Source organism: Oryzias latipes, chromosome 5 (genome assembly GCF_053564925.1).
Source record: "Oryzias latipes strain Hd-rR chromosome 5, Olatipes_Hd-rR_3.1".
Lineage (NCBI taxonomy): Eukaryota > Metazoa > Chordata > Actinopteri > Beloniformes > Adrianichthyidae > Oryzias > Oryzias latipes.
In genome coordinates, this window is record NC_136241.1 from 31,632,463 (window position 1) to 31,658,401 (window position 25,939).

A 25,939-nucleotide genomic window follows, 5' to 3' on the forward strand; every position below is an offset into this window, starting at 1 on the left:
GTACACTCATGAGCTGGCTGAGACGCCAAGCAGCGATATTACCCATCATGCTCCTGTGCCATTTCATTACCCAGCAGGTCACTTCACAGAGTGAAAAACAACAGTCACAGCTGTTGTATTCTGGGAGAAAGGCGTGTGTGTGCTGGACATATGGAAATGGGTAAGGACTTTAAAAAAACACGGCTTTTTCAAAGGTTTATTGACACATTATCAATACTTTTATTTGAACGGGGCCAGAGCTTTGGTACTGCATTACTCCAGCTTAACAGTTTTAGTTTAATTCAATAAGTTGCTTTATTTTCTTGTTATATTTTATACGCGACTGTTATTGTTGCACAGAATTAAAAAAAGATAACAATAAATATAATGGCAAGTATTAATAAATAAACATATGAGGCAATTAAAATCAGATTTTTTTTCATTGTTTTATGAGTGTGAAACTGAAATATAAATAAAGTGAAATTTGGAAAACAACAACATCTCATTGTAGAACTGCTAACCGATCACTTAGAAAAGTAATTTATTGGAGAAATATCAAAGTGTGAAACAAATTAAAAATACACTCAAACTATTACTTTCAAATGTTGTGTTTACTTTTCAAAGTGGTCCAAATGGATTCTCTGCTCCTACAAATGTTTGCCTGGATTTTATTGATGCTTTCAAGTGTCCATTCTATTCTGTCCTCTTATGTGTTATGCCCTGTTTATCCAGGCTCTGCTAACTGCTAATTTTTGGGGGTTTTTTTTGTTTGTTTTGTTACAGCATACTCACTCGACAATTGCTTAGCTCCTCTGCTGACAGGATGATGGTGCCGCATTTCTTTCCAGGGATTCCTCTGTGGAGGAAGGAGAAAGAAGAAAAGCTTCTTCACTGTACGACCAAAGGAAAATAAATCTTCGATGGATTAGCTGTTAACTTATTAATAGGAATCCACATGCCCCAAAAAGAATGAAACAACTTATTGTTTAAATACACTAACAGTTTTTTAATAATATAATCAGTCACCTGTCATGTAAATTAGAAGAAATTATTTAAAAAAAAATGTAAATAAATATCAAATCACAGTTTGCAAAGATCTGAAGTAAATGCCATACACATTTTTGAATTATATATCGGGGTTGCAACACATGACACTGCGGTCACTGGTTCTTATGTCTGCAAACCTAAAGATAAATAAACCAAGGCGGATTGAGAAAATCCATTTAGAGGAAACTTGGGGGGGTAAAACTGTCAGTTTTATTTTAATGAACAGGGAAAGACGATACTGAACTGACACAGTTAGACATGGAAATGGTGTAGTGTTTATAAAGCTGTCAAATTCAGTTACTGAACCCTTTGTAATGATCACATTTGAATCAATATTGTATAGTCTGAAGAAGTGCTGGAAGAAACGCAGAGGCCAAACCACTGTTTTACCAGAAATACGTTCATGAAATGTTCACTGTCCAACATAATAAATAGAAGCGTTTAGAGGTCCCCACAGAGCTTCAATCTATTTAACTAAAAAACCACCAATCAGACCAGACCAGAAACTTCGGTACGGTGATGGAAAGAGACCTAAATATCTAAGGAGTCACGATATCATCTTACTATCATCTCAAAAGTACTTTAAGAATTAAAGATCTGACATCTATAAGCAGGACCTTGAGAAACTAGGTCATGCGTTCATCTTTAGTGGACTTGGCAACTGTAACAGTGTAATTACAGGACAACCAATAAATAAATAAAAATAAAATGAGGAAACTCCAGCTTATTGAGAACTCTCCTCCTTCTAACAAGTACTGAGAAAGTAAACCACAGTAGTCCGGTTCTGAGGTCTCTACACTGTCTGCTAGAGGATGGACTTTAAGGTTCTGTTGCTGGTTTATAAAGCTATGAACGGTTTTGCACCACAAGTGCATGACTGAACCAGTATACCAGCACAGACCTCTCAGGTCATCTGGAGTCTGGTCTGTTGTCAGTTCCTAGAGTGAAAACCAAACATGGAGAAGCTTCAGCTTCTAGGCTCCACAGATCTGCAACAGACTTCCAGAAAGCCTTAGATCATCTGAAACACTTAACGGTACTTTATTTCAATCCAGGTTAAACTCCCACCTGTTCTTAGCTGCATTAGATAAGTTGGTATTCAAAGGTTTACATCCACACTGTAACTTTAAGATGTATTTAGTTCTTTCTAACTTTCTTTAAATGTGTTATTATAAAAAACATATTTTAATGGATATCAACCACTGTTGGTTGTCTTGTTCATGAATAGTTCGTGCTTTGATTGCTTGAAATAAACCATTTCCAACCCAATCCAATAATAATTACACCTTAATATTTCTTTTAAATATTACTATTGATGTTTTATGTAAAGTTCTTTTAAAGGTCTTTATGAAAGAAATGGGCTACACAAATACACTTGCTTTGCCTGATAAAAGTATATATTATTTCTATGGCTTTAATATTTCTGTTTTACTGCTGTGATTGCAGTAAAACAAATTTCTTATTCAACACATAGTTGGAAAAAAAAACACAGTAAAAGCTTGAAGACTCTGCTTTTTCCAAACAAAACCAAAGTTTAACACAAAGAAGTAACCTGACGCTGTAACACTTCTTACTGAGGTCAGAGACCCAGTGCACCTAATCCCACTTCCTGAGAGTAAAAGTGTGCCTGAGGCCTCTAAACTGGTGCTTCTTATTGATTACTCATTGATTCATCTTGAGCAACTGGTCATTTAAGACCCTGGAAAAAAACTGGAGTTTAAAGATGAGAAGGAGAAGGGCAGAGGGGTAAGTAAATACAGCAAAAAGTTTTACTGTTTGGATTTTTAGTCATTCACAAGCTATAAACCTGAACTTCGCAAAGTTTCTTTCTAAATATTCGATCAAAGTGTTGTTGCAAAGAAAAAACGGGGAAAAAAACAGTCTGATGAGTCTGCTTGCTTTGATGTTTTTGAAATTTTGTTCACTTACACACACAAATGCAAAAAAAAAAAGAAAAGAATTATTAATTTGTAATGAGATCTATCTATAGTCTCCCAAATGCACATTATTTTGCTTCATTTACCTCACTTTTTGTCCCATGATGTTAAGTTTATCCAGGATTTACACCTTACTTTCAAACTATTTCTGATAAAATGAATAGTTCCACTTACATTGAAAAAATTACAAACTTAAGGAATAAAAAAATAATTAAAGCTACAAGTAGCATTTAGCGGGCCCGAGCACGTGCGACCGCATGGCACGAGCGACCGCCCCGTGAGCAACGCCCTGCTCGAGCCATTCTCGTCGTTTTTTCTTGTCCATTCTGGAGCTCCAAGCTATTGTTAATACGACAGCAGCCTGGGGGGGGGGGGGGGGGGGGGGGGGGGGGGCTGTAATCTGTTGCCTTAAGGGACAAAGACTTTTGCATATAGCATGAAAAAAATTCAAGCAATGATGATAATTGCTATCACTGTCCCTAAGGATGAGAACAATAGAACTCATTCAATTTCCACTACAATGTCTAGATGAGTGTCAGCTATGTCTGATAACTTGGCCAATTAGCTGGACCGGGATCTTGCAAAGTGCAGGTGGTTAACGTCCAGTGTGATGAGTCTGTGGACGGCAACAGTACAGCATAGCTTTTGGTTTCCACAAGAGAAGAACTCCTGACACATCTGCCCTAACAGACAACTACAAGAGGAGTTGAAATGTATAACACGGTGAAGGAGTTTTTGTGCAGAAAAAGGTACAATTAGAAAAGCTGGTAGCAGTGACTGCAGATGGGACTCCTGCTATGATCAATAGACAAACAGGTTTCATCACTCACTGTAAAGCTGACCCAGACTTTCCAAAATGTCTGCATTACTGCTGCGTCATTCACCAGCAGGCCTTATGTGCAGAAGTGATTGGCTCTGGACATATAATGACTCTTATTCTGAAAATCGTAAACAACCTCAGCTGCAAAGCAAAACAGCACAGGATTTTTAAGGTGCTATTGGAGGAGATGTCTGTTGAATATGGTGAATATGAACATTGTGAATCTGAACTTGCATTCTTGACTGACATTACTGGAAAACTAAACCACTTGATCTGCGAGCTGCAAGACAATGGCAAAACTATTTTTTTTGACCAGCCTGCCTGAGCCAGTGTTTTTCTTGTGGGGATCTTTTCTGCCAGGGCTTGTCAGCTTGGTCAGTGGATGTTGCTGCAGTTGTCTACCTTGCTGGGACAGCTGGAGTTAAACACAGCAGCTCACGGCTCTGAAGTGGACCCCGTTGCTGTCCCAGTCTGGATGGGCACTGTGGCGATGTTCCAATGGCCAGGCTGGCTCCTGGTATAAAGAGATTCCCAAATACCATTTCCTAACCGCAGAGCCAAGGATGTGTTTACATGTTTAGGTCAAAAATGTGATGGACAGCTTCATGTTGTCTAAACATGCCACCCTGTTATTAATCCAGTTGATATGGTTCTCCATCTGTGTCTAGGTGATAGAAAAGCATTTTTTTTATATATTTAGAGCTCTAAGCAAACAAACAGTTGTCTATATAAAAGAGCTTTTACAATTGTGCACTTTTAGCAGGTCTCTGAGTTCATGTGACCAATGTATGGTGGATTTTCACAGACCTTGTTTAAAACTGAAGGTGAGAGAGACTTAGAGAAATGGCTTCATTGTTCTGGAGTTCTTTGTTTCATCCACAGAAGAGTAGAATTGGTGATTGATTTTGAAAAGCTGCTGAAAAAAGTATCTTTTTCAAATTGCAATTTCTAACTTGGGTTTTACATTTTGTGTTCCATTTTTTGTGCTTTAATTGGGAAGCATTTGTTATTTGTTTGGTGTTTTTAAGGTTCTGCAAATATACACATCATTTTTTAGAGACATTTGTTATCAGTTGTGTTTGTTGATTTGTAGTTTAATTTCATTGGATGTATAGATGTCGTGTGGGGGGGGAGGCTCGAGAGCAGGTAGGACCCAGGCGCAGAGACGGGAGGCAAACGGGTTCAGGGCAAGTGGGTTTATTTAACTAACAAAAAGCGCTGCAGAGCAGGATGACAAAACTAAAAACAAAAACTTACTGTGGCATGGCAAGGGACATGGACGCCAGACAAGAAGACGTGATCAACATGAGCAGAAGTTAATGGACCAGCACAGGAGGAAGGCAGAGACAAGACTTATATACAGACAGGGCAGACAAGACACAGGTGAACACGATTAGGGCAGATGGGGACCAAAGGAAGTAAAACTCAAGAAACATGACAAGACAGGAAACCTTTCAAAATAAAACAGGAAACAGAACCAAAAAAGACAGAACAAGAACTAAAGCGAAAAAAAAGACAACAAACTGAAACCATGACAATAGAAAGGAAAAGAAGTTCAAACATTGATTATAAAAAAGGATATAAGAGATAAAAAAAAAAGAAAAAGGAAAAGAAAAAAGATAAAATATTGATTTAATTGCATTTTGAATGAATAAAAAACAATGATTAATAGAATCAGAATCAGAATCAGGAATCAGAAAAAGTTTTATTGCCAGGTTCAGTAGAGCGCACTTTACAAAACGAGGAATTTGACTTGGTGTATAGTGCAATTAAGAATAAGTTAAAAATTAAGTTAACAACAACAACACACTATATACAGTAGAGTAAGGTGAATTAAAGTGGGAGCACAGATGGGCTGGGATGGTGGGGCCTGTAAGTGGCACCGACAGTCCTTTGGTGGGCGGGGGGGAGGGGGGGTCACCTGGGGGAGTTGGGGTACTGTTCAGCAGGCTGACTGCAGTGGGGAAGAAGCTGTTCTTGTGGCGCGAGGTCCTGGTCCTGATGGACCGGAGCCTCTTGCCAGAAGGGAGGGGCCGAAAGAGATTATGTCCTGGATGAGAGGGGTTGGCTACAATCCTGGCTGCCCGCCTCCAGGTCCTGGAGATGTGCAGCTCCTGGAGAGACGGGAGGTGGCAGCCGATCACCTTCTCTGCTGAGTGGATGACGCGTTGCAGCTTGGCCTTGTCTCTGGCCGTGGCCGCAGCGAACCAGACTGTGATGGAGGACGTGAGGGTGGATTCGATGATGGCGGTGTAAAAGTCTACCAGCATCTTTTCAGGGAGGTGAAACTTCTTCAGCTGCCTCAGGAAGTACATCCTCTGCTGGACCTTCTTAGTGATGGAGCTGATGTTCTGCTCCCACTTGAGGTCCTGGCTGATGATGGTTCCCAGGAAGCAGAAGGACTCCACAGAGGTCACCGGGGAGTCACAGAGGATGACAGGGGGGAGGGGGGCTGGGGCCTTCCTGAAGTCCACTGTCATCTCCACTGTCTTCAGAGCATTAAGCTCCAGGTTGTTAGCGCTGCACTATGACACCAGCCTGGCTATTTCACTCCTGTAGGCCGACTCATCTCCGTCAGAGATGAGGCCGATGAGTGTGGTGTCGTCAGCAAACTTCAGGAGTTTGACAGACAGGTGACGAGCTGTGCAGCTGTTTGTGTACAGGGAGAGTAACAGGGGTGAAAGGACACAGCCCTGGGGGGATCCGGTGCTTGTGGTCCGAGTATCTATCTTTCAGTTGCAGGTCCTAAACTCTGGAATGCTCTCCCTTTTTCTGTGAGGTCTGCCAGAACTGTCAGTAATTTTAAGACTCTTTTAAAAACACATCTTTTTACTCAGGCTTTTAACTCCAGTGAGCATATCTAGTGGGCCAGCTTGTTCATTGTTCATTTTATTAATCTTATTCTTTTATTGTTTTATTGTTCAATTGATTTTATTGTTTTATTCCTATTGTTTCTTTATTGCATCGTATTGTTTGTGATTTTAGTTGATTTTATGTTAAGCACTTTGGTTGCAAATTGATTGAAAATAAATTGATTGTATCTGAGACGAGCTTCCCCAGCCTCACATACTGCTGTCTGTCCGTCAGGAAGTCTGTGATCCACCTGCAGGTGGAGTCAGGCACATTCATCTTGGAGAGTTTTTAATACTAAAGATGTATGAAAGACATACCGAAAAAATATGTCTTTCAGTGTTTAACTGGCTGTCTTTGGATTATGCATGCCTGAGTAATGACCATTCTTACTCCTCATCTCTCTGTTCACTGCTTGCTAATTTACATAGCAGGGGTCCCAGCAGGAGGGGGCGGGGTTGTAACACGACTCCTTCAGCAGAGCCAGGCTGAGAGAGGCTTTGACATGTAAGATGTTAGATGTTAGAATGCCAGATGTTAGAATGACCAGTTCATTTTATATCTATGAAAATATTCAGGGAGCTATGGGACATGTTCAGCTTTAGGTCTGTGAAAATTGGTGTCGATTGTTGAAACATAAGTTACCATAAAAAAATGTTTGTTTGGAGTCTAGACAGATTTAACACAGGTTTTTGGATGAAAAGGATTTTTTATAAATCATCTGTTACACTTTTAAGTCTGAAAAAAATATGGAAGGCAGCAAACACAGATCCCTACCGTTTTTAATTTTTTTGTGCTGATATTTGAAAGATAAGTTATGCAAAAAAATAGGTGTTTGCAGTTTTGCCTAAAAAGACGTTTTCGGACCTTTTTGGATGTAATGCTCTCTAAGATGTCACCTGTAACTTCAATCATTCTGAATTTTTTTAGGAAGCAGTAGCACATAAATGCCTATGAAAGTTGAATTCTTGGTGCTGATAACCTAAACAGAATTTATGCTAAAAATCTTTGTTCAGTCCAAAATTTCATTAAAAAAATCAAGTGATGAAGTTTCTCGTAGACCCTATAGTGTTACATATCAAAGCTGGAGGTTATTAAAGGCATCTAATTCTGAAATCTCAGCTTCCTGAGACAAACGGCTGATTTATAATAAATTTCTATTATTTGGGTGCACATAATCGACCACTTCCTGTTACGCAGGCACCGTCAGGTGTACACCCATGAAACTTTACATGATAAGAGAGGACCCTTCTGAGTATCTCCAGTTTTAATTTCATGCACATCGGACAAAGCAAAGAGAAAATACAGGGCAGAATGTGCCCAATGCAATAACTAGGTGGCGCTATAGAGCTCGTCCAAGATTGTCATATCCATGGGTTCAGAATGGAAGCCTCATTACCTCCATTGAATTTCAGTGAGATTGGACAAGGAATGTGCACGTGAGAGCAACTTTTGTGTGCACGGCGAGACGCCCAACTTCGCCGCTCTGTCACGACCACACCCCTGCGTTGAAAGTTATGGCTTTTTATCAGAGTAAACTTCAATGGCTTTTCAACAGGTGGACGTCATTTTGAGGTGTGTCGGCTCATCCTACTTGGAGCAGTGATGCTCCAAGTCAAACATGTCATTTCCTGCTGCCAGCAGGTGGCGCTACACTTGTTCCAGATTCTTCCACTGCAGATGTGTTCAGAGTCAGACTACAATCATGCATATCAACTTTGGATCAGATTGGATTTTGCATGGCTGAGTAATGGCCATTTTTCTTTTCATGGCGTGTTTTCAAAATGACCTCTAAGTTCGACGCGCCGCCACGGTCACAAACATCCGTAATACCTTTAAAGCTTCGCAATTTAACATCGGACATGTGTTTAGTTTACAAAACCAAAGTTTGGAGTCATTATTCATAAATCTCTAGGAGGAGTTCGTTCTAGAACGAGGCCTACAAATGTCCAAAATAGAGCAAAAATGACATATTGACACCAATATAGCAGACTTCCTGTGCGACTGACAGCTTGGTCCCAAGAGACTTTTTTGTAGGTTTCCATCTGATGAACATGTCCTGAAAAAATCAAGCTTGTATGTCAAAGCATATGCGGGGGCTCGGGACAAATGTCACTGTAGGTGGCGCTGTCGAGCTGTTTTTGTGCGCCCATGCCAATCTCCTGTAAAATACGAAATTTTTCGCGACTCCTGATGTGTGTGCCAAATTTGGTGAGTTTTGGGGTATGTTAAAGGCCTCAAAAAGGCGACTCTTCCGTCGGAAGAAAAAGAATAATAATAATTAAAGCTACAAGTAGCATTTAGCGGGCCCGAGCACGTGCGACCGCACGGCACGAGCGACCGCCCCGTGAGCAACGCCCTGCTCGAGCCATTCTCGTCGTTTTTTCTTGTCCATTCTGGAGCTCCAAGCTATTGTTAATACGACAGCAGCCGGGGGGGGGGGGGGGGGGGGGGCTGTAATCTGTTGCCTTAAGGGACAAAGACTTTTGCATATAGCATGAAAAAAATTCAAGCAATGATGATAATTGCTATCACTGTCCCTAAGGATGAGAACAATAGAACTCATTCAATTTCCACTACAATGTCTAGATGAGTGTCAGCTATGTCTGATAACTTGGCCAATTAGCTGGACCGGGATCTTGCAAAGTGCAGGTGGTTAACGTCCAGTGTGATGAGTCTGTGGACGGCAACAGTACAGCATAGCTTTTGGTTTCCACAAGAGAAGAACTCCTGACACATCTGCCCTAACAGACAACTACAAGAGGAGTTGAAATGTATAACACGGTGAAGGAGTTTTTGTGCAGAAAAAGGTACAATTAGAAAAGCTGGTAGCAGTGACTGCAGATGGGACTCCTGCTATGATCAATAGACAAACAGGTTTCATCACTCACTGTAAAGCTGACCCAGACTTTCCAAAATGTCTGCATTACTGCTGCGTCATTCACCAGCAGGCCTTATGTGCAGAAGTGATTGGCTCTGGACATATAATGACTCTTATTCTGAAAATCGTAAACAACCTCAGCTGCAAAGCAAAACAGCACAGGATTTTTAAGGTGCTATTGGAGGAGATGTCTGTTGAATATGGTGAATATGAACATTGTGAATCTGAACTTGCATTCTTGACTGACATTACTGGAAAACTAAACCACTTGATCTGCGAGCTGCAAGACAATGGCAAAACTATTTTTTTTTTGACCAGCCTGCCTTAGCCAGTGTTTTTCTTGTGGGGATCTTTTCTGCCAGGGCTTGTCAGCTTGGTCAGTGGATGTTGCTGCAGTTGTCTCCCTTGCTGGGACAGCTGGAGTTAAACACAGCAGCTCACGGCTCTGAAGTGGACCCCGTTGCTGTCCCAGTCTGGATGGGCACTGTGGCGATGTTCCAATGGCCAGGCTGGCTCCTGGTATAAAGAGATTCCCAAATACCATTTCCTAACCGCAGAGCCAAGGATGTGTTTACATGTTTAGGTCAAAAATGTGATGGACAGCTTCATGTTGTCTAAACATGCCACCCTGTTATTAATCCAGTTGATATGGTTCTCCATCTGTGTCTAGGTGATAGAAAAGCATTTTTTTTATATTTAGAGCTCTAAGCAAACAAACAGTTGTCTATATAAAAGAGCTTTTACAATTGTGCACTTTTAGCAGGTCTCTGAGTTCATGTGACCAATGTATGGTGGATTTTCACAGACCTTGTTTAAAACTGAAGGTGAGAGAGACTTAGAGAAATGGCTTCATTGTTCTGGAGTTCTTTGTTTCATCCACAGAAGAGTAGAATTGGTGATTGATTTTGAAAAGCTGCTGAAAAAAGTATCTTTTTCAAATTGCAATTTCTAACTTGGGTTTTACATTTTGTGTTCCATTTTTTGTGCTTTAATTGGGAAGCATTTGTTATTTGTTTGGTGTTTTTAAGGTTCTGCAAATATACACATCATTTTTTAGAGACATTTGTTATCAGTTGTGTTTGTTGATTTGTAGTTTAATTTCATTGGATGTATAGATGTCGTGTGGGGGGGAGGCTCGAGAGCAGGTAGGACCCAGGCGCAGAGACGGGAGGCAAACGGGTTCAGGGCAAGTGGGTTTATTTAACTAACAAAAAGTGCTGCAGAGCAGGATGACAAAACTAAAAACAAAAACTTACTGTGGCATGGCAAGGGACATGGACGCCAGACAAGAAGACGTGATCAACATGAGCAGAAGTTAATGGACCAGCACAGGAGGAAGGCAGAGACAAGACTTATATACAGACAGGGCAGACAAGACACAGGTGAACACGATTAGGGCAGATGGGGACCAAAGGAAGTAAAACTCAAGAAACATGACAAGACAGGAAACCTTTCAAAATAAAACAGGAAACAGAACCAAACAAGACAGAACAAGAACTAAAGCAAAAAAAAAGACAACAAACTGAAACCATGACAATAGAAAGGAAAAGAAGTTCAAACATTGATTATAAAAAAGGATATAAGAGATAAAAAAAAAAAGAAAAAGGAAAAGAAAAAAGATAAAATATTGATTTAATTGCATTTTGAATGAATAAAAAACAATGATTAATAGAATCAGAAATCAGAAAAAGTTTTATTGCCAGGTTCAGTAGAGCGCACTTTACAAAACGAGGAATTTGACTTGGTGTATAGTGCAATTAAGAATAAGTTAAAAATTAAGTTAACAACAACAACACACTATATACAGTAGAGTAAGGTGAATTAAAGTGGGAGCACAGATGGGCTGGGATGGTGGGGCCTGTAAGTGGCACCGACAGTCCTTTGGTGGGCGGGGGGGGGGTGGGGGAGGGGGGGTCACCTGGGGGAGTTGGGGTACTGTTCAGCAGGCTGACTGCAGTGGGGAAGAAGCTGTTCTTGTGGCGCGAGGTCCTGGTCCTGATGGACCGGAGCCTCTTGCCAGGAGGGAGGGGCCGAAAGAGATTATGTCCTGGATGAGAGGGGTTGGCTACAATCCTGGCTGCCCGCCTCCAGGTCCTGGAGATGTGCAGCTCCTGGAGAGACGGGAGGTGGCAGCCGATCACCTTCTCTGCTGAGTGGATGACGCGTTGCAGCTTGGCCTTGTCTCTGGCCGTGGCCGCAGCGAACCAGACTGTGATGGAGGACGTGAGGGTGGATTCGATGATGGCGGTGTAAAAGTCTACCAACATCTTTTCAGGGAGGTGAAACTTCTTCAGCTGCCTCAGGAAGTACATCCTCTGCTGGACCTTCTTAGTGATGGAGCTGATGTTCTGCTCCCACTTGAGGTCCTGGCTGATGATGGTTCCCAGGAAGCAGAAGGACTCCACAGAGGTCACCGGGGAGTCACAGAGGATGACAGGGGGGAGGGGGGCTGGGGCCTTCCTGAAGTCCACTGTCATCTCCACTGTCTTCAGAGCATTAAGCTCCAGGTTGTTAGCGCTGCACTATGACACCAGCCTGGCTATTTCACTCCTGTAGGCCGACTCATCTCCGTCAGAGATGAGGCCGATGAGTGTGGTGTCGTCAGCAAACTTCAGGAGTTTGACAGACAGGTGACCAGCTGTGCAGCTGTTTGTGTACAGGGAGAGTAACAGGGGTGAAAGGACACAGCCCTGGGGGGATCCGGTGCTTGTGGTCCGAGTATCTGAGACGAGCTTCCCCAGCCTCACATACTGCTGTCTGTCCGTCAGGAAGTCTGTGATCCACCTGCAGGTGGAGTCAGGCACATTCATCTTGGAGAGTTTTTAATACTAAGTCTAGACAGATTTAACACAGGTTTTTGGATGAAAAAGGATTTTTTATAAATCATCTGTTACACTTTTAAGTCTGAAAAAAATATGGAAGGCAGCAAACACAGATCCCTACCGTTTTTAATTTTTTTGTGCTGATATTTGAAAGATAAGTTATGCAAAAAAATAGGTGTTTGCAGTTTTGCCTAAAAAGACGTTTTCTGACCTTTTTGGATCAAATGTTGTCTAAAAGTTCACCTGTAACTTCAATCATTCTGAATTTTTTTAGGAAAACTAAACCACTTCAACTGTGATCTGCAAGGCAATGGTAAAACTATATTTTTTATGGAACAGCCTGCAGTGTTTCTTGTGGGGATCTTTTCTGCCAGGGCTTGCCGGCTTGGTCGGTGGTTGTTGCTGTTACCAATCCAGTTGATATGGTTCTCCATCTGTGTCTAAGTGATATAATCAGAATCAGAATCGTTTATTGTCATTGTACATGGGGATACAATGAAATTGCAGCAGCCTTGGAGTGAAGGAGTTACATAAAATAAAAATAAAAATAGAATAGAAAAAGAAATACTGTATTTACAACTCTTAACAAAAAATGAACAATATGGACAGAAACTGTTAAATATTAAATATTTGTGAATAAAATAGAATGGAATTACATGAGTTGCTGTGAGCACAGCTTAATAAATATCAAGTTATTGCACAGTGACCCGGTTAGACAGTCAGGATATTGCACGCATTGTAGTAAAATTAGAGTGAGGTGTGGTTGGTGGACGTATGTGCATTCCGTATGATAATTGCCTGTGGAAAAAAGCTGTTTCTTAGTCTGTTTGTCCTGGTTCTGATGGACCTGTACCTCCTTCCAGAGGGCAGCAGTTCAAACAGAGGGAAAGCAGAATGGGTGGAGTTAGTGGTGATGCTAGTCACTCTGCTGAGGCAGCGAGACTGGTAAATGTCCTTCAGTGAGGGGAGGGGGCAGCCGATGATCCTCTGCGCTGTCTTTACCACTCTCTGGAGACTCTGCCGTTCTGCTTCAGTGCAGTGGGAAAACCACACTGTGATGCCATAGGACAGAATGCTCTCAATGGTTGAGCGGTAGAACGTTACCAGCAGCTCCTGGCTGACGTCGTTCCTCCTAAGTTTTCTCAGGAAGTGCAGGCGTTGCTGGGCCTTCCTGATGACAGTCATGGTGTTGTTAGACCATGTGAGGTCAGCAGAGATGGTGGTGCCCAGGAGGGTGAAGCTGTGGACCCTCTCCACACAGTTTCCATCGATGTAGAGTGGGGGTGGATCTGTTCTGTTTTTTCTGAAGTCCAGGATGATCTCCTTGGTCTTGGTGGTGTTCAGGATGAGGTTATTAGCCTGACACCACCTTGAGAGTTTCAGGACTTCGTCTCTGTAGGCCGTCTCGTCGTCCCCAGAGATCAGCCCCACCACAGTAGTGTCGTCTGCAAACTTCACCACGGTGTTGCTGGTGTGGGCTGGTCTGCAGTCTGCTGTGTACAGTGTATACAGCAGAGGACTCAGCACACATCCCTGTGTGGAGCCTGTGCTCAGCGTCCGGGTGGAGGAGAGGTGGGGGTCAAGTTTGACTGTCTGTGGTCTGTTTGTCAGGAAGTCCTTGATCCACGAGCAGGTGAGTGGGTGGAGTCCTAGTTCAGACAGTTTGTTGACCAGAATGTCAGGAATGATTGTGTTAAAGGCTGAGCTATAGTCCACAAAGAGCATCCTGGCGTAGGTGTCTCTGTGTTCCAGGTGGCTCAGCGCAGTGTGGAGGGTGATGGAAATGGCATCATCCGTTGATCTGTTTGCTTTGTAAGCAAACTGGTGGGGGACGAAGATTGGAGGGAGGGAGTCTTTGATGTGTCCCAGGAGCAGCCGCTCCAGACACTTTGTGATGACAGCAGTGAGTGCAACTGGGCGGAAGTCCGTGAGGAAGGCTGTGGATGAGGACTTTTTGGGTATCGGGATGATAGTGGATGACTTCAGGCAAGCAGGGATGAAAGCCTGAGCTAGCGACAGGTTGAAGATTTTTGTGAAGACCTGGGAGAGTTGATCGGCGCAGGCCCGCAGAACCTTTCCGGGAACTCCATCAGGTCCCGCCGCTTTCCTGGGGTTTACCCTGCTGAACATCCGTGCCATCCGTGCCACGTCCATAAAGGCATTGTTTTTATATTTAGAGCTCTAAGCAACCAAACAGTTGTCTATATAAAAGAGCTTTTACAATTGTGCACTTTTAGCAGGCTGAAAAAATTATCTTTTTAAAATTGCCATTTCAAATGTGGGTTTTAAATTTTGTGTTCCATTTTTCTGTGCTTGTATTGGAAGGATTTGTTATTATTTTGTTTAAAAGTGCTACATATTGTATATACACATAATTTATTTAGAGAAATTTGCTATACGTTGTGTTTTTTGGTTTTGTAGTTTAATTTCATTGGATTTATATTAAGGAAAAGAAGTTGCAGCATTGATTAAAAAAGGATAAAAGAGACATTTACTGTCTAAGTCTTATGTTACATCTGTAGAACTGTACTGAGAGTTGGGTTTTGTTTTGGAGCACATTCATATGTTTTGTTTGTAAAAAAAAAAGATAAAATATTAGGTTAATTGCATTTTACATGACTAGAAAAGCAATGATTATTCATAAAAATCTATGAAAGACATACAAAACAAATGAAAAAGCAGTCTGCCCTCCCTCTTGTGTCTAAACTCTTGTCACCTCACTTCTGGGTTAGTTAGCATATGAACTGGCAGCTGGTGTGTGTGTGGGGGGGGGGGGGGGGGGGGGGGGTGAAATTTGACTCCAGCAACAGGGATGATTGAGGAGCAGGCTGCAGCATGAGGAAAAGACTTAAGCATGTAAGAGGAAATGACATGCTACAGTTGACCAGTTCATTTTATATCTGTAAAGAATATTCAAGAAGCATTTAGACATGTTCAGCTATATGCGTGTGAAACTTGGTGTGGATATTTGAAGCATAAGTAATTTTAAAACACACTTGTTTGGAGTCCAGACGGAAAAAGCACAGGTTTTGGGATGAATCAGGATTTTTTTTAAATCATCTGTTTCACCTGGACTTCTGAAAAAAATATGGAAGGCAGCAAACACAGATCCCTACATTTAAAAAAATAAATGGTGTTGATATATGATGATTAAGTTATGAAAAAAAATAGGTGTTTGTAGTTTTGCCTAAAAAGACGTTTTCGGACCTTTTTGGATGTAATGCTCTCTAAGATGTCACCTGTAACTTCAATAATTCTGAATTTTTTTAGGAAGCAGTAGCACATAAATGCCTATGAAAGTTGAATTCTTGGTGCTGATAACCTAAACAGAATTTATGCTAAAAATCTTTGTTCAGTCCAAAATTTCATTAAAAAAATCAAGTGATGAAGTTTCTCGTAGACCCTATAGTGTTACATATCAAAGCTGGAGGTTATTAAAGGCATCTAATTCTGAAATCTCAGCTTCCTGAGACAAACGGCTGATTTATAATAAATTTCTATTATTTGGGTGCACATAATCGACCACTTCCTGTTACGCAGGCACCGTCAGGTGTACACCCATGAAACTTTACATGATGAGAGAGGACCCTTCTGAGTATCTCCAGTTTTAATTTCATGCACATCGGACAAAGCAAAGAGAAAATACAGGGCAGAATGTGCCCAATGCAATAACTAGGTGGCGCTATAGAGCTCGTCCAAGATTGTCATATCCATGGGTTCAGAATAGAAGCTTCATCATATCCATTGAATTTCAGTGAGATTGGACAAGGAATGTGCACGTGAGAGCAACTTTTGTGTGCATAGCGAGATGCCCAACTTTGCCGCTCTGTCACGACCACACCCCCGCATTGAAAGTTATGGTTTTTTGTCAGAGTAAACTTCAATGGCTTTTCAACAGGTGGACGTCATTTTCAGGTGTGTCGGCTCATCCTACTCAGAGTAGTGATGCTCCAAGTAAAACATGTCATTTCCTCTTGCCAGCAGGTGGCGCTACACTTTTTCCAGATTTTTTCACTGCAGATGTGTTCAGAGTCAGACTACAATCATGCATATCAATTTTGGATCAGATTGGATTATGCATGGCTGAGTAATGGCCATTTTTCTTTTCATGGCGTGTTTTCGAAACAACGTCGAATTTCTACGCGCCGCCACGGTCACAAACAACCGTAAAAACTTAAAAGCTTCGCAATTTAACATCGGACATGTGTTTATTTTACAAAACCAAAGTTTGGAGTCATTATTCACAAATCTCTAGGAGGAGTTCGTTCTAGAAGGAGGCCTGCAAATGTCCAAAATAGAGCAAAAATGACATATTGACATCAATATAGCAGACTTCCTGTGCAACTGACAGCTTGGTACCTACAGACTTTTTTGTAGGTTTCCATCTGATGAACATGCCCTGAAAAAATCAAGCTTGTACGTTAAAGCGTATGCGGGGCGTCGGGACAAAAGTCATTGTAGGTGGCGCTGTCGAGCCGTTTTTGCGCGCCCATGCCAATTTCTCATAAAATATGAAATTTTTCGCGACTCCTGATGTGTGTGCCAAATTTGGTGAGTTTTGGGGTATGTTAAAGGCCTCAAAAATGCGATTCTTCCGGCGGAAGAAAAATAATAATAATTAAAGCTACAAGTAGCATTTAGCGGGGCCGAGCACGTGCGACCGCATGGCACGAGCGACCGCCCCGTGAGCAACGCCCTGCTCGAGCCATTCTCGTCGTTTTTTCTTGTCCATTCTGGAGCTCCAAGCTATTGTTAATACGACAGCAGCCTGGGGGGGGGGGGGGGGGGGGGGGGGCTGTAATCTGTTGCCTTAAGGGACAAAGACTTTTGCATATAGCATGAAAAAAATTCAAGCAATGATGATAATTGCTATCGCTGTGCCTAAGGATGAGAACAATAGAACTCATTCAATTTCCACTACAATGTCTAGATGAGTGTCAGCTATGTCTGATAACTTGGCCAATTAGCTGGACCGGGATCTTGCAAAGTGCAGGTGGTTAACGTCCAGTGTAATGAGTCTGTGGACGGCAACAGTACAGCATAGCTTTTGGTTTCCACAAGAGAAGAACTCCTGACACATCTGCCCTAACAGACAACTACAAGAGGAGTTGAAATGTATAACACGGTGAAGGAGTTTTTGTGCAGAAAAAGGTACAATTAGAAAAGCTGGTAGCAGTGACTGCAGATGGGACTCCTGCTATGATCAATAGACAAACAGGTTTCATCACTCACTGTAAAGCTGACCCAGACTTTCCAAAATGTCTGCATTACTGCTGCGTCATTCACCAGCAGGCCTTATGTGCAGAAGTGATTGGCTCTGGACATATAATGACTCTTATTCTGAAAATCGTAAACAACCTCAGCTGCAAAGCAAAACAGCACAGGATTTTTAAGGTGCTATTGGAGGAGATGTCTGTTGAATATGGTGAATATGAACATTGTGAATCTGAACTTGCATTCTTGACTGACATTACTGGAAAACTAAACCACTTGATCTGCGAGCCTCAAGACAATGGCAAAACTATTTTTTTTTGACCAGCCTGCCTGAGCCAGTGTTTTTCTTGTGGGGATCTTTTCTGCCAGGGCTTGTCAGCTTGGTCAGTGGATGTTGCTGCAGTTGTCTCCCTTGCTGGGACAGCTGGAGTTAAACACAGCAGCTCACGGCTCTGAAGTGGACCCCGTTGCTGTCCCAGTCTGGATGGGCACTGTGGCGATGTTCCAATGGCCAGGCTGGCTCCTGGTATAAAGAGATTCCCAAATACCATTTCCTAACCGCAGAGCCAAGGATGTGTTTACATGTTTAGGTCAAAAATGTGATGGACAGCTTCATGTTGTCTAAACATGCCACCCTGTTATTAATCCAGTTGATATGGTTCTCCATCTGTGTCTAGGTGATAGAAAAGCATTTTTTTTTATATTTACAGCTCTAAGCAAACAAACAGTTGTCTATATAAAAGAGCTTTTACAATTGTGCACTTTTAGCAGGTCTCTGAGTTCATGTGACCAATGTATGGTGGATTTTCACAGACCTTGTTTAAAACTGAAGGTGAGAGAGACTTAGAGAAATGGCTTCATTGTTCTGGAGTTCTTTGTTTCATCCACAGAAGAGTAGAATTGGTGATTGATTTTGAAAAGCTGCTGAAAAAAGTATCTTTTCAAATTGCAATTTCTAACTTGGGTTTTACATTTTGTGTTCCATTTTTTGTGCTTTATTTGGGAAGCATTTGTTATTTGTTTGGTGTTTTTAAGGTTCTGCAAATATACACATCATTTTTTAGATACATTTGTTATCAGTTGTGTTTGTTGATTTGTAGTTTAATTTCATTGGATGTATAGATGTCGTGTGGGGGGGAGGCTCGAGAGCAGGTAGGACCCAGGCGCAGAGACGGGAGGCAAACGGGTTCAGGGCAAGTGGGTTTATTTAACTAACAAAAAGCGCTGCAGAGCAGGATGACAAAACTAAAAACAAAAACTTACTGTGGCATGGCAAGGGACATGGACGCCAGACAAGAAGACGTGATCAACATGAGCAGAAGTTAATGGACCAGCACAGGAGGAAGGCAGAGACAAAACTTATATACAGACAGGGCAGACAAGACACAGGTGAACACGATTAGGGCAGATGGGGACCAAAGGAAGTAAAACTCAAAAACATGACAAGACAGGAAACCTTTCAAAATAAAACAGGAAACAGAACCAAACAAGACAGAACAAGAACTAAAGCGAAAAAAAAGACAACAAACTGAAACCATGACAATAGAAAGGAAAAGAAGTTCAAACATTGATTATAAAAAAGGATATAAGAGATAAAAAAAAGAAAAAGGAAAAGAAAAAAGATAAAATATTGATTTAATTGCATTTTGAATGAATAAAAAACAATGATTAATAGAATCAGAAATCAGAAAAAGTTTTATTGCCAGGTTCAGTAGAGCGCACTTTACAAAACGAGGAATTTGACTTGGTGTATAGTGCAATTAAGAATAAGTTAAAAATTAAGTTAACAACAACAACACACTATATACAGTAGAGTAAGGTGAATTAAAGTGGGAGCACAGATGGGCTGGGATGGTGGGGCCTGTAAGTGGCACCGACAGTCCTTTGGTGGGCGGGGGGGGGGGGGAGGGGGGTCACCTGGGGGAGTTGGGGTTCTGTTCAGCAGGCTGGCTGCAGTGGGGAAGAAGCTGTTCTTGTGGCGCGAGGTCCTGGTCCTGATGGACCGGAGCCTCTTGCCAGAAGGGAGGGGCCGAAAGAGATTATGTCCTGGATGAGAGGGGTTGGCTACAATCCTGGCTGCCCGCCTCCAGGTCCTGGAGATGTGCAGCTCCTGGAGAGACGGGAGGTGGCAGCCGATCACCTTCTCTGCTGAGTGGATGACGCGTTGCAGCTTGGCCTTGTCTCTGGCCGTGGCCGCAGCGAACCAGACTGTGATGGAGGACGTGAGGGTGGATTCGATGATGGCGGTGTAAAAGTCTACCAGCATCTTTTCAGGGAGGTGAAACTTCTTCAGCTGCCTCAGGAAGTACATCCTCTGCTGGACCTTCTTAGTGATGGAGCTGATGTTCTGCTCCCACTTGAGGTCCTGGCTGATGATGGTTCCCAGGAAGCAGAAGGACTCCACAGAGGTCACCGGGGAGTCACAGAGGATGACAGGGGGGAGGGGGGCTGGGGCCTTCCTGAAGTCCACTGTCATCTCCACTGTCTTCAGAGCATTAAGCTCCAGGTTGTTAGCGCTGCACTATGACACCAGCCTGGCTATTTCACTCCTGTAGGCCGACTCATCTCCGTCAGAGATGAGGCCGATGAGTGTGGTGTCGTCAGCAAACTTCAGGAGTTTGACAGACAGGTGACCAGCTGTGCAGCTGTTTGTGTACAGGGAGAGTAACAGGGGTGAAAGGACACAGCCCTGGGGGGATCCGGTGCTTGTGGTCCGAGTATCTGAGACGAGCTTCCCCAGCCTCACATACTGCTGTCTGTCCGTCAGGAAGTCTGTGATCCACCTGCAGGTGGAGTCAGGCACATTCATCTTGGAGAGTTTTTAATACTAAGTCTAGACAGATTTAACACAGGTTTTTGGATGAAAAAGGATTTTTTATAAATCATCTGTTACACTTTTAAGTCTGAAAAAAATATGGAAGGCAGCAAACACAGATCCCTACCGTTTTTAATTTTTTTGTGCTGATATTTGAAAGATAAGTTATGCAAAAAAATAGGTGTTTGCAGTTTTGCCTAAAAAGACGTTTTCGGACCTTTTTGGATCAAATGTCTAAAAGTTCACCTGTAACTTCAATCATTCTGAATTTTTTTAGGAAAACTAAACCACTTCAACTGTGATCTGCAAGGCAATGGTAAAACTATATTTTTTATGGAACAGCCTGCAGTGTTTCTTGTGGGGATCTTTTCTGCCAGGGCTTGCCGGCTTGGTCGGTGGTTGTTGCTGTTACCAATCCAGTTGATATGGTTCTCCATCTGTGTCTAAGTGATATAATCAGAATCAGAATCGTTTATTGTCATTGTACATGGGGATACAATGAAATTGCAGCAGCCTTGGAGTGAAGGAGTTACATAAAATAAAAATAAAAATAGAATAGAAAAAGAAATACTGTATTTACAACTCTTAACAAAAAATGAACAATATGGACAGAAACTGTTAAATATTAAATATTTGTGAATAAAATAGAATGGAATTACATGAGTTGCTGTGAGCACAGCTTAATAAATATCAAGTTATTGCACAGTGACCCGGTTAGACAGTCAGGATATTGCACGCATTGTAGTAAAATTAGAGTGAGGTGTGGTTGGTGGACGTATGTGCATTCCGTATGATAATTGCCTGTGGAAAAAAGCTGTTTCTTAGTCTGTTTGTCCTGGTTCTGATGGACCTGTACCTCCTTCCAGAGGGCAGCAGTTCAAACAGAGGGAAAGCAGAATGGGTGGAGTTAGTGGTGATGCTAGTCACTCTGCTGAGGCAGCGAGACTGGTAAATGTCCTTCAGTGAGGGGAGGGGGCAGCCGATGATCCTCTGCGCTGTCTTTACCACTCTCTGGAGGCTCTGCCGTTCTGCTTCAGTGCAGTGGGAAAACCACACTTTGATGCCATAGGACAGAATGCTCTCAATGGTTGAGCGGTAGAACGTTACCAGCAGCTCCTGGCTGACGTCGTTCCTCCTAAGTTTTCTCAGGAAGTGCAGGCGTTGCTGGGCCTTCCTGATGACAGTCATGGTGTTGTTAGACCATGTGAGGTCAGCAGAGATGGTGGTGCCCAGGAGGGTGAAGCTGTGGACCCTCTCCACACAGTTTCCATCGATGTAGAGTGGGGGTGGATCTGTTCTGTTTTTTCTGAAGTCCAGGATGATCTCCTTGGTCTTGGTGGTGTTCAGGATGAGGTTATTAGCCTGACACCACCTTGAGAGTTTCAGGACTTCGTCTCTGTAGGCCGTCTCGTCGTCCCCAGAGATCAGCCCCACCACAGTAGTGTCGTCTGCAAACTTCACCACGGTGTTGCTGGTGTGGGCTGGTCTGCAGTCTGCTGTGTACAGTGTATACAGCAGAGGACTCAGCACACATCCCTGTGTGGAGCCTGTGCTCAGCGTCCGGGTGGAGGAGAGGTGGGGGTCAAGTTTGACTGTCTGTGGTCTGTTTGTCAGGAAGTCCTTGATCCACGAGCAGGTGAGTGGGTGGAGTCCTAGTTCAGACAGTTTGTTGACCAGAATGTCAGGAATGATTGTGTTAAAGGCTGAGCTATAGTCCACAAAGAGCATCCTGGCGTAGGTGTCTCTGTGTTCCAGGTGGCTCAGCGCAGTGTGGAGGGTGATGGAAATGGCATCATCCGTTGATCTGTTTGCTTTGTAAGCAAACTGGTGGGGGACGAAGATTGGAGGGAGGGAGTCTTTGATGTGTCCCAGGAGCAGCCGCTCCAGACACTTTGTGATGACAGCAGTGAGTGCAACTGGGCGGAAGTCCGTGAGGAAGGCTGTGGATGAGGACTTTTTGGGTATCGGGATGATAGTGGATGACTTCAGGCAAGCAGGGATGAAAGCCTGAGCTAGCGACAGGTTGAAGATTTTTGTGAAGACCTGGGAGAGTTGATCGGCGCAGGCCCGCAGAACCTTTCCGGGAACTCCATCAGGTCCCGCCGCTTTCCTGGGGTTTACCCTGCTGAACATCCGTGCCATCCGTGCCACGTCCATAAAGGCATTGTTTTTATATTTAGAGCTCTAAGCAACCAAACAGTTGTCTATATAAAAGAGCTTTTACAATTGTGCACTTTTAGCAGGCTGAAAAAATTATCTTTTTAAAATTGCCATTTCAAATTTGGGTTTTAAATTTTGTGTTCCATTTTTCTGTGCTTGTATTGGAAGGATTTGTTATTATTTTGTTTAAAAGTGCTACATATTGTATATACACATAATTTATTTAGAGAAATTTGCTATACGTTGTGTTTTTTGGTTTTGTAGTTTAATTTCATTGGATTTATATTAAGGAAAAGAAGTTGCAGCATTGATTAAAAAAGGATAAAAGAGACATTTACTGTCTAAGTCTTATGTTACATCTGTAGAACTGTACTGAGAGTTGGGTTTTGTTTTGGAGCACATTCATATGTTTTGTTTGTAAAAAAAAAGATAAAATATTAGGTTAATTGCATTTTACATGACTAGAAAAGCAATGATTATTCATAAAAATCTATGAAAGACATACAAAACAAATGAAAAAGCAGTCTGCCCTCCCTCTTGTGTCTAAACTCTTGTCACCTCACTTCTGGGTTAGTTAGCATATGAACTGGCAGCTGGTGTGTGTGTGTGTGTGGGGGGGGGGGGGGGGGGGGGGGGTGAAATTTGACTCCAGCAACAGGGATGATTGAGGAGCAGGCTGCAGCATGAGGAAAAGACTTAAGCATGTAAGAGGAAATGACATCCTACAGTTGACCAGTTCATTTTATATCTGTAAAGAATATTCAAGAAGCATTTAGACATGTTCAGCTATATGCGTGTGAAACTTGGTGTGGATTTTTGAAGCATAAGTAATTTTAAAACACACTTGTTTGGAGTCCAGACGGAAAAAGCACATGTTTTGGGATGAATCAGGATTTTTTTAAAATCATCTGTTTCACCTGGACTTCTGAAAAAAATATGGAAGGCAGCAAACACAGATCCCTACATTTGAAAAAATAAATGGTGTTGATATATGATGATTAAGTTATGAAAAAAAATAGGTGTTTGTAGTTTTGCCTAAAAAGACGTTTTCGGACCTTTTTGGATGTAATGCTCTCTAAGATGTCACCTGTAACTTCAATCATTCTGAATTTTTTTAGGAAGCAGTAGCACATAAATGCCTATGAAAGTTGAATTCTTGGTGCTGATAACCTAAACAGAATTTATGCTAAAAATCTTTGTTCAGTCCAAAATTTCATTAAAAAAATCAAGTGATGAAGTTTCTCGTAGACCCTATAGTGTTACATATCAAAGCTGGAGGTTATTAAAGGCATCTAATTCTGAAATCTCAGCTTCCTGAGACAAACGGCTGATTTATAATAAATTTCTATTATTTGGGTGCACATAATCGACCACTTCCTGTTACGCAGGCACCGTCAGGTGTACACCCATGAAACTTTACATGATGAGAGAGGACCCTTCTGAGTATCTCCAGTTTTAATTTCATGCACATCGGACAAAGCAAAGAGAAAATACAGGGCAGAATGTGCCCAATGCAATAACTAGGTGGCGCTATAGAGCTCGTCCAAGATTGTCATATCCATGGGTTCAGAATAGAAGCTTCATCATATCCATTGAATTTCAGTGAGATTGGACAAGGAATGTGCACGTGAGAGCAACTTTTGTGTGCATAGCGAGATGCCCAACTTTGCCGCTCTGTCACGACCACACCCCCGCATTGAAAGTTATGGTTTTTTGTCAGAGTAAACTTCAATGGCTTTTCAACAGGTGGACGTCATTTTCAGGTGTGTCGGCTCATCCTACTCGGAGCAGTGATGCTCCAAGTCAAACATGTCATTTCCTCTTGCCAGCAGGTGGCGCTACACTTTTTCCAGATTCTTTCACTGCAGATGTGTTCAGAGTCAGACTACAATCATGCATATCAATTTTTGATCAGATTGGATTATGCATGGCTGAGTTATGGCCATTTTTCTTTTCATGGCGTGTTTTCGAAACAACGTCGAATTTCTACGCGCCGCCACAGTCACAAACTTCTGTAAAAACTTAAAAGCTTTGCAATTTAACATCGGACATGTGTCTAGTTTACAAAACCAAAGTTTGGAGTCATTATTCACAAATCTCTAGGAGGAGTTCGTTCTAGAAGGAGGCCTGCAAATGTCCAAAATAGAGCAAAAATGACATATTGACATCAATATAGCAGACTTCCTGTGCGACTGACAGCTTGGTACCTACAGACTTTTTTGTAGGTTTCCATCTGATGAACATGCCCTGAAAAAATCAAGCTTGTACGTTAAAGCGTATGCGGGGCGTCGGGACAAAAGTCATTGTAGGTGGCGCTGTCGAGCCATTTTTGCGCACCCATGCCAATTTCTCATAAAATACGAAATTTTTCGCGACCCCTGATGTGTGTGCCAAATTTGGTGAGTTTTGGGGTATGTTAAAGGCCTCAAAAATGCGATTCTTCCGGCAGAAGAAAAATAATAATAATAATAATAAACCTAACAGATACAATAGGGTCCTTGCACTCCGTGCTCGGGCCCTAATAAACCTAACAGATACAATAGGGTCCTTGCACTCCGTGCTCGGGCCCTAATAACTCTTACAGATACAATAGGGTCCTTGCACTACGTGCTCGGGCCCTAAAAAAGATACATAAAAAATTACTTTTGTTTTCGATTGACAAAATATTTGTGTTATTCTTTCCCAATTTCTCTAAAGTCTGTGTAACACAGCCACTATGTACATTTTGTGCATTTTCCACTTAAAAAATTTCATTTTTTTGTAATAAATGCGTGATCTACGTAATTCATAAGTGTTTCTTACATTTGTTATACATCGAATTACACATTTACACGTTCTTTATGTAGTTCATTTGCAATTATTACGTTAATCTTACACAAAATGTGTGATTTTTGCAAGATGCATATACAAATTTGTGGCTTTCCACGACCGTTCCACGAATGTCTAACAGATTTTTTACGCCGGTACCACTGATGTATAACTTTTACATTGCGTACACGACACACATATCACGTTTGAATTACATAATTGAAGCACGAATTACTAAGGAATTATACATAAACAGCGCAATATTCACGCACGGTTCATGTTCTACGTTGAATTACGTGTTCTTTGCGTCGTTTATTCGTATGTCTTCCATGATTTTAACGTGGTTCATTCGTGACACATCTGTCAAAATTTCACGTAAAGACCACAACTTCTCGACCTTTTTTACGTATTTTATCGTTTGACCAATTTTTATCCGTCCAGTTTGCACTAAATGTACACAGTGGCTGTGTTACACGGCCTTGAGACCTAAAGTCTTAAAAAATAAAAATAAACAACCTTTTAAAAAGCCATGTTATTTACAAATTTTTCATTTCTGTTTTCTCAAATTTGGTTTGTCTATTGGAAATTGATATTCCAAATTTTTCC

General features: G+C 42.0%; 1 protein-coding gene across 2 annotated transcripts in view; it reads right to left on the minus strand.

Annotated features, from left to right (window-relative positions):
• Positions 1-25,939, minus strand: part of cpne5b (copine Vb) — a 172,174-nt gene that overhangs the window by 61,902 nt on the left and 84,333 nt on the right. For both annotated transcript variants that reach the window (XM_011475541.3, XM_020703540.2), the window contains one exon: positions 772-835. In XM_011475541.3, the coding sequence (XP_011473843.1) occupies positions 772-835 (64 nt within the window). The remainder of the gene's footprint in view (positions 1-771; positions 836-25,939) is intronic.